The 14,725-nt window shown below is 47.4% G+C and overlaps 1 protein-coding gene across 4 annotated transcripts in view; it reads right to left on the bottom strand.

Annotated features, from left to right (window-relative positions):
- The window catches only part of ADNP2 (ADNP homeobox 2), a 28,194-nt gene extending 13,825 nt beyond the window's left edge, over positions 1-14,369 (bottom strand). The window contains exons 1-4 of one of the 4 annotated variants that reach the window (XM_082305128.1): positions 13,764-14,369; positions 8,360-8,537; positions 8,027-8,187; positions 6,329-6,448 (exon numbers count right to left, since the gene is read on the bottom strand). In XM_082305128.1, coding sequence (XP_082161254.1) covers positions 6,329-6,436 — 108 coding nt within the window. In that variant the 5' untranslated portion in view covers positions 6,437-6,448; positions 8,027-8,187; positions 8,360-8,537; positions 13,764-14,369. Of the gene's footprint in view, positions 1-6,328; positions 6,449-8,026; positions 8,188-8,359; positions 8,538-12,819; positions 12,845-13,763 lie in introns of those variants that run through there. The other 3 variants (XM_082305129.1, XM_082305130.1, XM_082305131.1) reach the window with 3 other exon arrangements.
- Between the last annotated feature and the right edge of the window lie 356 nt (positions 14,370-14,725).

Genomic DNA, 14,725 nt, shown 5'->3' with positions numbered 1-14,725 from the left:
GTTATCAACATTATTCTCATCCTAAATCCAAAACACAGTACTCTTACCAGCTAATTGGAAGAAAATTAAATCTGTCCCAGCTGAAACCAGGACAATATCCACCCTTTATTTTAGGCCATCTACGTCACGCCCAGGTCTCACACTTACAAGACATCCCAATTAATCACCGCCACCTTTCCTGTATTTTGATGTACACACACAGATATCATTCCCCAAGCCTATGGGCCATTCCTCTAAAATGTCTGTTGAGTTCATTTAGTCCATGACTTTGGGCTCCATCTGTCATAACAGTCCTTCAGGGCAGGAGAGATGGTGCGTGGTGTTGGATTGTTGCATGCTGAAGCCAGTTCTGGTTCCATCACCAATGCCCTTGTCCGGTTCTATCATTGCTGCACTTTGCTCCATTTCATCAAAGTTCATTCTTCATTAATTTGGGTGATTCTTACTGTAAGGCCGTTGATACGACATATAGCCACCATAGTAGTGATATTTATTATATAAATTTATTTTTTAGATATATATAGCTATATATATTATATATATAGCAATAAACATCATACAGTTCAAATCATTGGCTATTCTCACCCAAAATCAAATCCCCTTGAGGTACACATTGGACTTCCCCATCCTTCCGCGTTACCCACCAAGTACACCCAGGTCCTTGAGCAAAAGCAATCCCACGAATGGGTTTGCCTTTGCCCGAGGCAGGAATGACCCAGACTGTCTGCCCCAGCCCATTCTTTTTTATGTGCACTCCAGGGACTTTATCCCCCTCTACAGTACGTGAAAGTTTTGACTGGGCAGGGCCAGCTCGATTGGCAGATCCCCTAGTGTTGACTAACCGGGTGGCTTTGGCTAAATGTGTATCCCAATGTTTGAACGTCCCAGCACCCATTGCTCTCAGTGGAGTCTTTAACAGTCCATTGTGTCGTCCGGTTTTCCCAGGGGCTGGTGCATGACAGGGGATGTGATACACCCACTCAACGCCAAGCTCTTTGGCCCAGGTGTCTATGAGGTTGTTTCTGAAATGAGTCCCGTTGCCTGACTCAACAGTTTCTAGGGCACCAGGTCACCACAGGACTTGCTTTTCAAGGCCCAGGATACTGTTCCGCGTGGTGGCATGGGGCACAGGATATGCCTCCAGCCGGAGAGCTGGTGGTTGCTTCCACCATTGTATGCACATGGCGCTTGCCTTGGCGGGTTTGTGGGGGTGTGATATAACCAATCTGCCAGGCCTCCCCATATTTATATTTCAGCCATCGGCCTCCATACCAGAGAGGCTTGAACCGCTTGGCTTGCTTGACTGCAGCACACATTTCACATTCATGGATCACCTGTGCAATAGTGTCCATGGTCAAGTCCACCCCTTGATCACGAGCCCATCTACATGTTGCATCTCTTCCTTGATGGCCTGAGGTGTCATGGGCCCACTGAGCTAGAACTACTTCACCCTTATGCTGCCAGTCCAGATCCACCTGAGCCACTTCAGTCTTAGCAGCCTGATCCACCTGCTCATTGTTTTGATGTTCTTCAGTGGCCTGACTCTTGGGTACGCAAGCATCTACGTGGCGTACTTTTACAACCAGGTTCTCTACCCGGGCAGCAATATCTTGCCACAATGCGGCAGCCCAGATGGGTTTGCCCCTGCGCTGCCAGTTGCTCTGCTTCCATTGCTGTAACCATCCCCACAGGGCATTTGCCACCATCCATGAGTCAGTATAGACATAGAGCACTGGCCACTTCTCTTCTTCAGCAGTATCTAAAGCCAGCTGGATGGCCTTCACTTCTGCAAACTGACTCGATTCACCTTCTCCTTCAGCAGTCTCTGCAACCCAATACAGCAGCTTTCCACCTCCGAAGCTTGCCCACAAGACAACAGGACCCACCAGTGAACAGGGCATATTGCTTTTCATTTTCTGGTAGCTTATTATACGGTGGGGCCTCCTCAGCACACGTCACCTCCTCCTCCTCCGATATTCCGAAATCTTTGCCTTCTGGCCAGTCCATGATCACTTCCAAGATTCCTGGGCAACTGGGGTTTCCTCCTGGAGCCCATCATCAGATCAGTGTGACCCACTTACTCAACGTAGCATCAGTTACATGATGTGCAGGGGGGGACCCTCTCTTTGAACACCCAACCCAGCACCAGCAGTCAGGGTGCGAGGAGGAGCTGTGCTTCAGTACCAAGCACTTTCAAACCCCTTCATACGCTGCCAGTTTCTCTTTTTCAGTTGCAGTATAGTGGGCCTCAGATCCTCTGGATCCTCAGCTCCAAAACCCTAGGGGCTGACTTCCAGTCTCCCCTGGTGCATTCTGCCAGAGGCTCCAGGTAGGGCCGTTCTCCCCGGCTGCGGTGTAGAGCACATTCCTTACATCTGGTCCTGCCCGGACTGGCCCAAGGGCTACTGCATGAACTCTCTCCCATTTAATTTGTTCAAAGGCTTGTTGTTGCTCAGGGCCCCGTTTGAAATCGTTCTTCTTCTGGGTCACTTGATAGAGAGGGCTTACAATCCGACTGTAATTTGGAATATGCATTCTCCAAAAACCCACAACGCCTAAGAAACCTTGTGTTTCCTTTTTGCTAGTTGGTGGAGACACGGCTGTTATTTTGTTGATCACATCCATTGGGACCTGATGACGTCCACTTTTTATTCCCAAGAACTGGATCTCCCGTGCAGGTCCCTTGACCTTAACTTTCTTTTATGGCAAAACCAGCTTTCACAAGGACGTGGACTATTTCCTTCCCTGTCTCAAAAACCTCTTCTGCTGTTTTTGCCTCACACGATGATGTCATCAATGTACTGCAGGTGTTCCGGAGCCTCACCCTGTTCCAGTGCAGTCTGGATCAGTCCATGGCAAATGGTGGGGCTGTGTTTCCACCCCTGGGGCAGTCGATTCCACGTGTACTGGACCCCCCTCCAAGTGAAAGCAAACTGCGGCCTGCACTGTGCCGCCAAAGGGATTGAGAAAAACGCATTAGTGATACCAGCCCTGGCATACCACGTGGCTGCCTGTGACTCCAGTTCGTATTGAAGTTCTAGCATGTCCGGCACGGCAGCAGTCAGCAGCAGCGTGACTTCATTCAGGCCACGATAGTCTACTGTTAGTCTCCACTCTCCGTTAGACTTTTGCACTGCCATACGGGACTGTTAAAGGCGGCGTGAATCTTGCTGATCACTCCTTGTCTCTCCAGCCGACAAGTCAGCTTATGCATGGGAATCAGGGAGTCTCTGTTGGTGCAATGTTGCCGCCAGTGCACTGCTGTGGTAGCCACTGGCACTCGTTGTTCGTCAGCCCTCAGCAACCCCACAACAGAGGGGTCCCCTGAGATACTGGGCAAGGCGGACACCTGGTTAATTCCCTGTCTCCAAGGCAGCTCTACCAGAAGCCCACCTGTGCCCTTTTGGGTCCCTGAAATACCCTCTCCTGAGTCAGTCTATGCCAAGGATGCACGGGGCCTCTGGGCCTGGCAAAACGGGGTGCATTTGCCACCCATTCCCAGTTAGGCTCACTTTGGCCTCCAACACCGTCAGCTGTTGGCATCCCCCGGTCACTCCAGAAATACAGATGGGTTCTGCCCCTTTATAGCTTGATGGCATTACTGTGCGCCAGTGGCCACTAAAGCCTTATACTCGGAATTTCCTCGTACTGCCAGAGTTGGCCAGCCAATTCATCCACCATTTGCCCCTCTCCATCTTGCCAGGTCATTACTGCCAATGAGTTGCCATATGACACTGGTGCGCTCTGTACAAACTTCCGCCACGTGGGTCGCGTGCGCTTGACTTCATCTGGATCTTTGGATAACTGCTCGTTGTCCCGGTCATCACAACTCACCTCCAGCACAGCTAATTCTCTCAGGTACTGGATACCTCTCTCCATGGTGGTCCACCTGCCTGGCTGACATAGAACACCTTCCTTGAAGGGATACCTTTGCTTCAAGCCTGACAAGAGGTGCCTCCACGGGCTGAGGGCTTGTTCCCCTTTGCCAATTGCTTTGTCAGTGCCCCCTTCCCTAGAAAGGGATCCCAGCTGCTTGGCTTCCCTACCCTCCAGTTCCAGGATACTGGCCCCATTATCCCAGCATCAGAGCAGCCAGGTGACAATCTGCTCACCTGCACAACAGCTGAAATCTTTTCACTTGCCTTAGCTCACTCAGGGATAGGGATCAGGTGGTTGCTGCCTCGTTTATGAGTTCTGCCTCTTTCTCCTCCTCTTCTCATGATGGCCCTGCTTCAGAGTAGCCTGCCTTGTCCACTTCTTCCCTTAGCAGGGGAAGAGTTTCTTCCCTTCCTAAACAAGCTGAAGTCACAGCAGACTTTTTCCAAACATTTTACTAGTTTTTCAGGATTCTGCACTTGTTCAGGGGGGAAGTTCCAAAATATTGGAGGTGCCCACTGTCCTAGTACTTGCCCATCCTATCCCACACGCCCTACCACTCCTAACTACCCAGCCTTGCGACAGATCTCTGGCTGCTACACTTAAACACTTGTTGAACCTTAAACAAGACCGGAAACACATTCAGGAGACACAGCAATAGGAACAGGCTCGTTTGAACATCCCAAGGATATTCCAAATCCTCAAGAGCTATTGTAACTAGCCTGGAGGAGAAGGGGAAGGGGAAGCAGCAGGGCAACTGTCCCCCCTTGTCTCCCCCATAAATTGGCTCTCCCAGGAGAAAACGTAAAGAGTGTATTATGAATAGTTTCCAAGAGATGGTTCCCGAAGTACGGAGACGACGGCAATGCTGAGCACTGATACCAGATCAGTCTCACGACCAGTAATTCTATCATATCATAAGCCAGTGGTACACAGAACAGCAAAATGATAACCTTAGTCCAACGCCCAGAGGTGATAAACAGCACAACAGGGAACATCATATACAGCAAGTAAGGTGCTACATAACACAATTCCGAGAACAAGCACAACAACTCCGAGAGCAAATAAATCAACATTGCAAGCAGCAACTCTTAACCTAATAAGGAACGCTTATAACAAATTTGTTTTAACACACTCTGGTCAGATCTGTTGTTATCTCAACCCTTCAAACCCCACGCTGGGTGCCAAAAAAAGGACTGTCGTGGTTTAACCTGGCAGGCAACCAAACACCACACAGCCGTTTGCTCACTCCCGCCTGGTGGGATGGGGGAGAGTATCAAAAAAAAGAAAAAGTAAAAGTCATGGGTTGAGATAAAGACAATCTAATAGGACAGAAAAGAAAGGGAAAATCACAATAATGATAAAAAAAATATGCAAAACAAGTGATGCACAACGCAATTGCTCACCACCGGCTGACTGATGCCCAGCCAGCTCCTGAGCAGCGGACCCCCGGCCATCTTTTCCCTTGGTTTATATGCTGAGCATGACACCATATGGTATGGGATATCCCTCTGGTCAGCTGGGGTCAGTTGTCCCAGCCATCTCCCCTCCCAACTTCTTGTGCACCCCCAGCCTACTCGCTGGTGGGGCAGTGTGATAAGCAGAAAAGGCCTTGACTCTGTGCAAGCACTGCTCAGCAGTAACCGAAACATCAGTGTATTATCAACATTATTCTCATCCTAAATCCAAAACACAGCCCTATAGCAGCTACTAGGAAGAAAATTAACTCTATCCCAGCCAAAACCAGGACACTGTGTTTGCACTTTTTCTGGTATTACGCCTGCCAATCTGATGGTTTGAATTCCTCCTCCTTCTTGTTGCACAATACTTTCTCCTGAAAGTGGCAACTATGGTACTAGGTTCATCCTGATCAGCCCAGTACACTTGCGTATACTTTTTAAGATGCAGAACTGAACTATAACTCAATAAGACAAGTTTGGTATTTTTCCCTGGACAGAAAGCTTAAAGGCCTGCAACAAGATTACGGGGTCTAACTGCTTGTCCATTTTCAGAAATACTGACAATTCGTATATCCTTCAGAGGCTTGCCCTTGATATGTGATGGGATGCCTTTGTGTAGACTCAAGTCTTCATCTGCTTGTGATTTGAAAAGAATCGCAAAGAAATTGCTGTGTAGTACACAAATAACATTTCATTAGTCTGTGGTGTTTTTCCTAAAGCTGTACCGTTTCCTCTTGTTGAAATATTACTAGCAGAGAATATGCAGCGCCATCCATAACATATCTTGCTGAGAAACAGAGTTTCTTTCAATGTTATATACTAAAACACTAAATTCCACCCCTGGCATATGAGTAGTCAGTCATGAGTAATCCTTCAAGTGAAGACAGCACCATAAAGATTTATGGCAGAGAGTATCATATATACACTAAAAAGTGAAATATTTTTCAAGGGTTTATGTTTCAGATTGGTTTACATTATTTCCAATGCTTTACCTTCAACAATTCCCTGCAGCTGTCAAGCCCAAGATCCACAAGAATGCCCTTCACCTTTTTTCGAGCCTTCCTGATATTATCAAGATTTTGAACAGGGATTTGAAACATTTTGCACTTTTCCTGAAAAAGAAATACAAAGAGGTGATGGAATACTTGAACACAGGCACTTGCATTTAACAGTATTAAAACAAAAACTAAAGTCCGAAAAATGTGTTCTTAAATATGAAAACCCAAAAGCCTTAAGCCAAAGAACAGGTCTCATTAATACTTCCCAGTACATCACTTGCTTCCTCTTAAAGGAAACAGAACCTGATTTGGGGGAGAAAAAAATCCTTTCCACTTCTTCTATCTAAACAAAATTTCAAGTTTTTCTTTCAGATCTCTTTGTATCTATAAGGCAGCTATACTGTGTTTTGTCGGGTTTTTTGTAAAAGAACACGAACACCAGTTTTACTAAGTTCTATTCAGAAAATTACTATCATCTCATTTAGGAAGGAGGAATTCAACACGTTTCACCTTGAATGTTAGTATCAAGATGAGAAGCCTCTTTGATAATTTGGTTTGTCGTCATGTATGTACATGCTTAAAATATGACTGCTAGTAAAATCTAAATTTCCTGCAGAAGTTTCTGCTGCTGTAAGCTGATATGGACCTTGGCATAAAACAAGCTACTACAATATTAATGCAGTAGAACTAAAACATTATTAATGTATGGCACTGATAGCTGAAGTGAGACTTTTTTTTTTTTTCATACCCATATGCTTTTAGGCCTCCTCTGAAGAAGTGTATGTAGCTCTATTACCTTCCCCTACTCCAGAATTTGGATTTATATCCTACCCTGCCCCCTCCAGCAAGCTGCAATAGCTGCCATCCAACATACAGAGGAGGATGACGACTAAAGCAAGATTACTGAAAAACAGATTCTCTACTGCAGGTCATCTATTTGAAGGGTTGTTGCGCAGCGTGGTTGCCCATCTGTCTAGAACATACCACCAAGAAGGGTCTAGCACTTCCCCAACAGCTAGGCTTTTATCACTCCCCATGCAGCTGGGCTATGAATGCATCAGTTGCTTATCTTCAGCTCCCAGTACATCCTAAGGTATGCCCATGGGCTTAGCTTTAGAAGTATGTCCCTTTATCACCTCCTCCCTAGATTACAGTAAAACACAATTTAGACTGAGATTTAAGAAACTTAAATGGGCACAGAATGCAACAGAACTATGCTGCACTGGAAAAGGTCACTGGGAGCTTCACAGGTACTTTGTTGTTCTTAAATAGCTGGCAGAGGACCCAATAGAGTTTAAAAGATCTGTCCTTATGGCTAAACAATTCATCCATCCAGGACAAGTTCTCACAAGAATAAAATAATAAAGAAAATCCCCAAACAGTACGTCAGCTTTGATGGTCCTGAATGTCTTGAAAAGCTATACTTCTCAAAAAAAAAAAAAAGCAAGATCACTGTAAACATGAAAGCTTTGCCTTGAAAGGCAAGACCTTCCTGTAAACAGCTGTTAAAACCCCTTCCACATAAGACAGAAGCTACAAGCTAAGCCTCACCAGAAGAAGAAGAAAAAAAAAAAAAAAAAAACAACTTTTTCTACTCTTGTATGTCATCACTCAAGACAAAAAAACCCAAATCTTAATTTTTGTACAAAACATACAATTGAGGTTTTTTTAATTAAAGTTCAAACAACTCACATGCTATTCTCCTCTTCTTCTCCCCCCAAAGGAAAGGTGTGTAGAGAGAAACGGAGAGGGAGCCCCATTTGACAGATGCTAGTCCTGTTTTCTAATACTTTTTATCAGTAAGAAGTCTGGAGGACATTCTGATACCATTGGGGTGGGTGTGGAACAGGAACCTATACAGAATGGAATAAATCAGAGTAACTAGTCTGGCATTCTGTCAAAATCCAAGGAGTAAAATTAAGATGAAAATCCTCTTTTTAAAGAGAAGTCAACTGGGAATTTGTATAGTCTCTGGTTAAAGCTTTATGATCAGTCCCTCTATGATAGCAGGTTATGTGCACCAACCCCATGGTCCACTGCAGGTAACAATAGAGCTGACAGGATGTCACCATGCTCAGATCAGCCAGAAGGAGACGTGGTTCAATACGTTAGGCTCCACTGGAAACGGTTCCTCCACTTCAGTCCTTTAACTGATACACTGATGCTACTGAAGAAGGTGAAGCAGACGTTTCTTGAGGCATGTCTATCTCACAAAAAAGAAACATTAGTCTACAAAGGTGATATAGTATGTAACATCCATGTATCACAAGAGTTTTCTTAACCAGTAATCTTTCTGAAACAGAAGTCATTAATCCAGGAAAGAAATAAAAACAAAACAAAAACCCAAAGCAACAAAAGAAGAAACCTGAATACAAATTACTTATTTTCCAGGTTTCAAGTAGTTGGTCTTCAGTCCAAAAAGATGTATATTTCTGTATCACGAGCATGGTTATTCAGCTGGTCTTTAAACAAACTCCTTGGGAGTAAGACTAAGTTACTCATCTATCATTCTTTGCATCCATTAGACAAGCGATGCCCCATCACAAAGGTCACAAAATTTCAACCTTCTAAGCTTATTCCCTCAAGCCCTCAGTTTAATTCCCTGGTTACTATACAGTTTATTATCCATACTCTTTTACTACCAATTTATTTCTCTTGTATTTTGGACATTCTTCAAGCTTTAGCTTGCAGTTTGTTTCCCTGCACAACTACAGTCAATCTTTTGTTGGTACGCATCCCATTCTTAACGAGCAAATTCAACGTGAAAGCACTACAGTAAAATTAAACCTGAATTACTCTAGCCCAAGAGTCTTTATCCTTTTACCGCATTGGCTACCTAAAAAGATAAATTTATCTTCAACTCCTTTTAACTGTGGTTTCCAAAAAACTAATAACCTATTGAGATTTCACAGACAGTACCTTTTCATAAACAGAACCAAGGCAAGTTAACAGCAAAATAAAAGAATCACTGTAGCAGCTGATGTCCCAAACTCAGGTCTAAAAAGGTCATTCAACCCTTGCTCAGGCATTTTATCCATCAAACTATTCCTGCATTTACTGTTCATTTAGATAACACCTCCAGAACAATACCACAAACTGAAGTTTTATGCAACACTAAAGGTTCCCTTCATTTCTACATCTGTGATCATATAACATCCAACTACGTTCAGCTTTTCAACAAAGATCACAAATGCAACTCTTCCCCTCCAGTAGTACTGTAGTATTTTAATACTAGTCTAAACAACAAGGTAACAGTCTGGACAGTATCTTACTAGTCAAAGACGAACACTACTAGTTTGCCAAGTAACTATGCTTGATTATAATTTCTCTGCATAAAAAAAGCAAAAATATTAACATTTCAGCTCTTCGAAGTGAGAAGTCACCACAAAACAGAAAGTTCCTAGTTGCCTTCCTTTTCGTCTGCTTCTTAGAACAACACTCATTCACCTTGGAAGGGGCCTGAAGAGGACACCCAGTCCAGCCTCCTATTCAACGGAGGCTCAACGATGAATTGCAACCAGGGGACTCTCTGTCTTGGCCAGTCAGGTCTTGAAAACCTCCACAGACAGAGGTTTGACAGCCTGTCTGGGCAAGCTCTTCCAGTGATGGACTGTGCTCACAGTGAAACGGGTTTTTTTCCGTTATGTCAAATCAGCACCATTTCAGTTCATGTTCCTAAGGAAATCAGGCATATACAATCAAATTAAATATGAAGCTGTATGGAGCTGGAGTAAGGAAGATGCACAAATGTGCCTTTCACATGCATGCAAATACATCCAGCAAAATCTGACAGTAACCTAAACAATCAGGCATTCCTAGAGATTTCATGAAAACAGGCAGCTAGAGAGAGACTCTATTAGATCCACAGAGAAAAAGGCTGCAATGCAACCCTTTTTAGACACCAGATAATCTACACAGAAGCCAGATCTCCAGACGTGTTCCTACGAATCTGGCCTTCACCAGTCTCTTGCTCATGGAACAGCTTATAGTAGGGAAATTATGAAAGGCTTAAGGAATTTTGTCCTTTCATATTACCTGCTTCGGAAATTAAATCATTCTTAGTTTTTATAGGTTTTTATCTGTAAACTGTCATTAGCAACTGTGGAATAGATGTTTATAAAGACTTTCAGGTTTGGGTATATTTGGGTGGGAAGTATTTTTAAAGGTTTGTTTACCAACTTGTATTTCAGCAGTTATCAGAATTGACAAGCACCAATAAAGAATTCTTTATTTTCATTTCAGTAAACTCATTAGACATTGATAATTCAGTATTAGTTGAGAAAACAATAACTGCTTCATTCCTGAAAATCAAATGAGAGCATGGGATCTACTAATTCTCAGAATCGAAAGAACAAGAACACTGGATGGCAAAGACAGCAGCTAGGAGGACAGGCACGCTGAGAAACTGCCTAGAAAAACATGAGTTCTGCTTGGCCATGCTGAATTTTACTCTCATCGGTTTTGTTTTGTTTCTGATAAGCTTACAAGCCCTCCAATAAGTCATACCTGGATATCTGCTCAACCACATTTTACATGGACAGTTCCATTCCCTGGACTCTTATCTGTGCCTTCTGAGAAAGACCTAACCAGATTTAAGAGTACATTGGCACCATCAAAACTTATCCAGCCTTTGGAGGGAGAGGGAAGAAACGCACATAGCCTCCTATCAACATCTCTAGGTGTTTTAACAGCTTTGAAAGATTTGACTCCTGGAAAGAAAAACAGTCAGTTGATTAGAATGGATACTATTCTTGCTTATTATGTCATTTGTAAATTAAAATTAAACTGACTGCAGAAAAAAATAGATTAATAAAACCTACTAAGTTCCCGTCAACAAAATAATGCTACTTTATTTTCTTAAATTCCAATTTCTATCTAAGTGCAACTTGATAGCAATCTCAGGTTAAAAAAAAACAAACATTTTTTTGGTCAACTAAATCAGAAACCTTTAGGGGTCTCCAATTACAGATCTCTTATAGTCACAATAATTTTGCTCCTTCCTTGGCTATAAACCACATACCCGTTAAAACAGTCATCTAATCCAACACAAAGATAGCCACCATTCAGCAGTTGCTAGCACAGCAAAAAGCATTACGGTATGTGATTACATAGATAAAGATACAGCACATCAACCTGCATCTTACCTAAAAGGTCAAATCAAAACAAACTTAGATCGCTAACTTTAGCTACTGTGGTTTAAATAACTATTCCGATGCTTCATTAACACACAATGAACTGTTACCCAAGACTAGTTAGAGGAGAAGAAGGGACTATACCATTCAAACTCATGGAGCCTTCCTAGAGCACTGTGACTCACACGGAGCTTGACTCCCTTGGGGATCAGCATTAGCCAGAAACTGAACCCCGCAAGACCCAAGCGCATTCTAACTTGAGAATCTACGCAGAGCCTACTCAAATCCTGCAGGACTCACCAGCCCCATGTGCATGTGAGCAGAAGAATCACAGGCCGAGCCCAGTACAACTGCATTTGTACTGCACTAGTCCACCTGGTATGACTCAAAGACATTTCACACAGATGCACAGAACAATCCATAGCACAGATAAGCCACAACCTGAAAATTCAGCAAGGGGACAAAACTGAAAATAATAAGGCTGTGCTACAGGTTTCAGTGGAAGGATTGAAGCGCGTAAACACATGCCAGCTCTACGAGCCTCCAACAAGACTTAACCCAAACCATGGAGTTCCCAATGGTAAAACATAAGGCATTATAAAACTGTTTGTGTGCTCTTCATTGTGTCTGGAGATTTGCTATAATTTGGAGGGTTTTGTTGTTTTTTTTTTACAAAGCGTTCATGAAATGAACAATTAGAATTACAGGTCTTATGGCAGTTTATAATACAGCATATTTATTACACGCTGTTTGTCTAAATATTGCTCTAAAAAATACCCTTTTCTTGTTCAAGATTAAACTGAAAATTTATTTAAAAGATTTCTAGAATATAGATTGGATTGGGGGTCCCAAGAGTAAGTCTTTATAAGTGTTTCATTATAAGTCTTTAGAACTTTTAGGGGTTCAAACATGTACTTTTGATGATAGAAAACTGTCAAGGAAAACAACCAATCCCCCCCGCCCCCCAGCAGTTTACCTGTCAGAACTTAAGTATTTATCAGTTGAAAGGGAGCTGTTCATAATTTGACAGTACAGAACTATGAACTGTTGCAGCAAAAGTCAAATACCTATCTTTTAATCCATTTACAAATCAGGACAAAAAGAACTTCCCACTACTTGCTCTCAAGCACAAGGCAAGCAGACTCAAATGATTTTAATGATTTGCATTGTACGGGTTATGTTTGTTGACATTATGAATACAAATTTTTATTTTTTCTAAGATTTATGCATTGGTGAAATACCACAGGAATATTTAATGTCATTTTGCATTCCATTAACATTTTAGTTCTAATTTTGCATGCGTACTATTCCCGTGCGTATTACAGTTTTCCATGAACTCTTTCAAATGCCCACATTGTCCAGAAGTAATGAAGACTTTTCATCCGCAGGCTTTGAGACAGCCTGTTGAGTTGGTTCCTCAAACACTCCATCGCCCGAGTATTGACAGGAACTATGAAAAAGAGTGGTCCTCAACAGCTCTGTAGTGAACAGTGCTCGTACCGCAGCGAGCCCCCCCGCTGCCAAAACGCCCCTTGAGGCCAACTCCCGCTGCCGACGGCGGGCCCGCCCGGAAGCCCCTCCGGCGCGGCGGGCGCCGCGGGCAGGGGAGGGCGGGGGGGGCGGCCCGGCCCCACGCCGGCCCCGGAGGGCGGCAACACGGGGGCGCCGCCGGGGTTGGGCGAGGCCGGCTACGGCGGCCGCACCCCGCCCCACCCGCGCCCCGGTGGCCGGCCGGGTCTCCCGCGCACGCCGACGAGCAGCCCCGACAGGCCGGCCGGGGGGGCAGGGGAGCTGACAGCCCCGGGGCCGACACCCTCGGGCCTGACAGGAGCCGCCCCCACCCGGGCCGGCTGGAGCGGGCCGGCTACCGCGGGGGCTTCGGCATGAACGCCCCCCGCGCCTCCAGGTGCTGCCCGGGCAGGGAAACTCGGGAGCTCCCGGCTGTGAAGGGGCAGCACCCCCCGGCAGCCAGCCGGCCCCGCGCCCCCCGCAGCACGGCTCGGCGCACGGACCCTCCCCGCCCGTCCCCCGGCGAAGCCCAGCAGCCCTGGGCCAGGCGCGCTCCGGGCTCCCAGCTCCCCGCCAAGGCGAGCGAGAGGCGAGCGCAGCCGGCGAGGCGCGCCGAAGCCGGCGCTCACCGCCAGCCCCCGGCTCGCACCCGCGGCTACAGCGCCTCCGCCCGGGGAGGCCGCCCTGCCCGGGCCGCGAACCGCCGCCCCCGCCTCCCCGCGCCCCTCGGGGCGGGCCGCCTGCGGGCGCCGCCTGCGGGCGCCGCCGGCTCACCCCGCTGCACCTACCCGGCCAGGCTGCAGGGGGAGCCCGCCGCCGCTCTGCCGCCTCGCCGCCGCTCCTGCCGCCGCCGCCGCCTGCCGGGTCCCGGGCCCGCGCCGCAGCCTCCGCCTCCCGCTCCTCACAGCGCCGGCCCCGCCGCCGCCGCCGCCGCCTCGGCCGCCGCGCCCCTCCCGCGCCGCGCCGTGCCCGCCGCCCCGCCCCGCGGCTCCTCCTCCTCCGCCGCCGCCTGGTGCCGCGCTCACTCCGCGCCCCGCGAGGGCGGCGGCGGCAGCAGCAGCAGCATCGCTGGAGCCCGGACCGACCTCGGCTCAGCCCCCGCGCGCAGCGCCCGCCGCCCCGCGCCCGCCCTTCGGCCTCCGCCCGCTCCTCATCCAGAGCCAGAAAGAGAAAATGGCGCTCGATTTATCCCAGGAAGTGACGTCGGGGCTCATTTGCATGCCAGGCAGCCAGCCAATGGGAAGAGAATGGGGCCAATGCTCCCATTGGCTCCCCAGAGGAGCTGGGCGCGGCTGGGGGCAGGGCCTCAGGTGGGGGGGGGCCCCTCCGGGCCCGGGGCTCACCTGCGCCCCCGCCACCTGCCCCTCCTGCCTTCGCCCTCCGAGGGGCAGCACTGGGGGCTCTCGCGAGAGCTGGAGGTGTGACGTCATCGCGGAGTGGGTGGAGCCTGGTTACATAGTGTCCATCACGTGAGGTCACCACGTGATCACCCAGCAACGCCCCCCTGATTTGCATGGCATGTTGGGTGAAGCCTCATTTGCGTCTGCTGGGGGCTGGAGGCCCCTCCCACCTCCACCAGCCAATAGGGCAAGGTGAGGCCTGGCAGCCAGGCTCCCCATTGGAGGAGGCCCCACCTGGCACCTCCGCGCATGGCCCACGCCTGGGCGCCCCGGTGCTCCTCCGCCGGGCCTGGCGGCCATGGCAGGGCTGGGCAGCAGGAGGCCGGGGTGCCCTGGCGAGGAGCTGTGGG

This window comes from Platalea leucorodia, assembly GCF_965183815.1.
Source record: "Platalea leucorodia genome assembly, chromosome: 1".
Taxonomy (NCBI): domain Eukaryota; kingdom Metazoa; phylum Chordata; class Aves; order Pelecaniformes; family Threskiornithidae; genus Platalea; species Platalea leucorodia.
The sequence above is the reverse complement of the archived record's forward strand: the minus strand, read 5'-3'. Positions and strand labels throughout refer to the sequence as shown.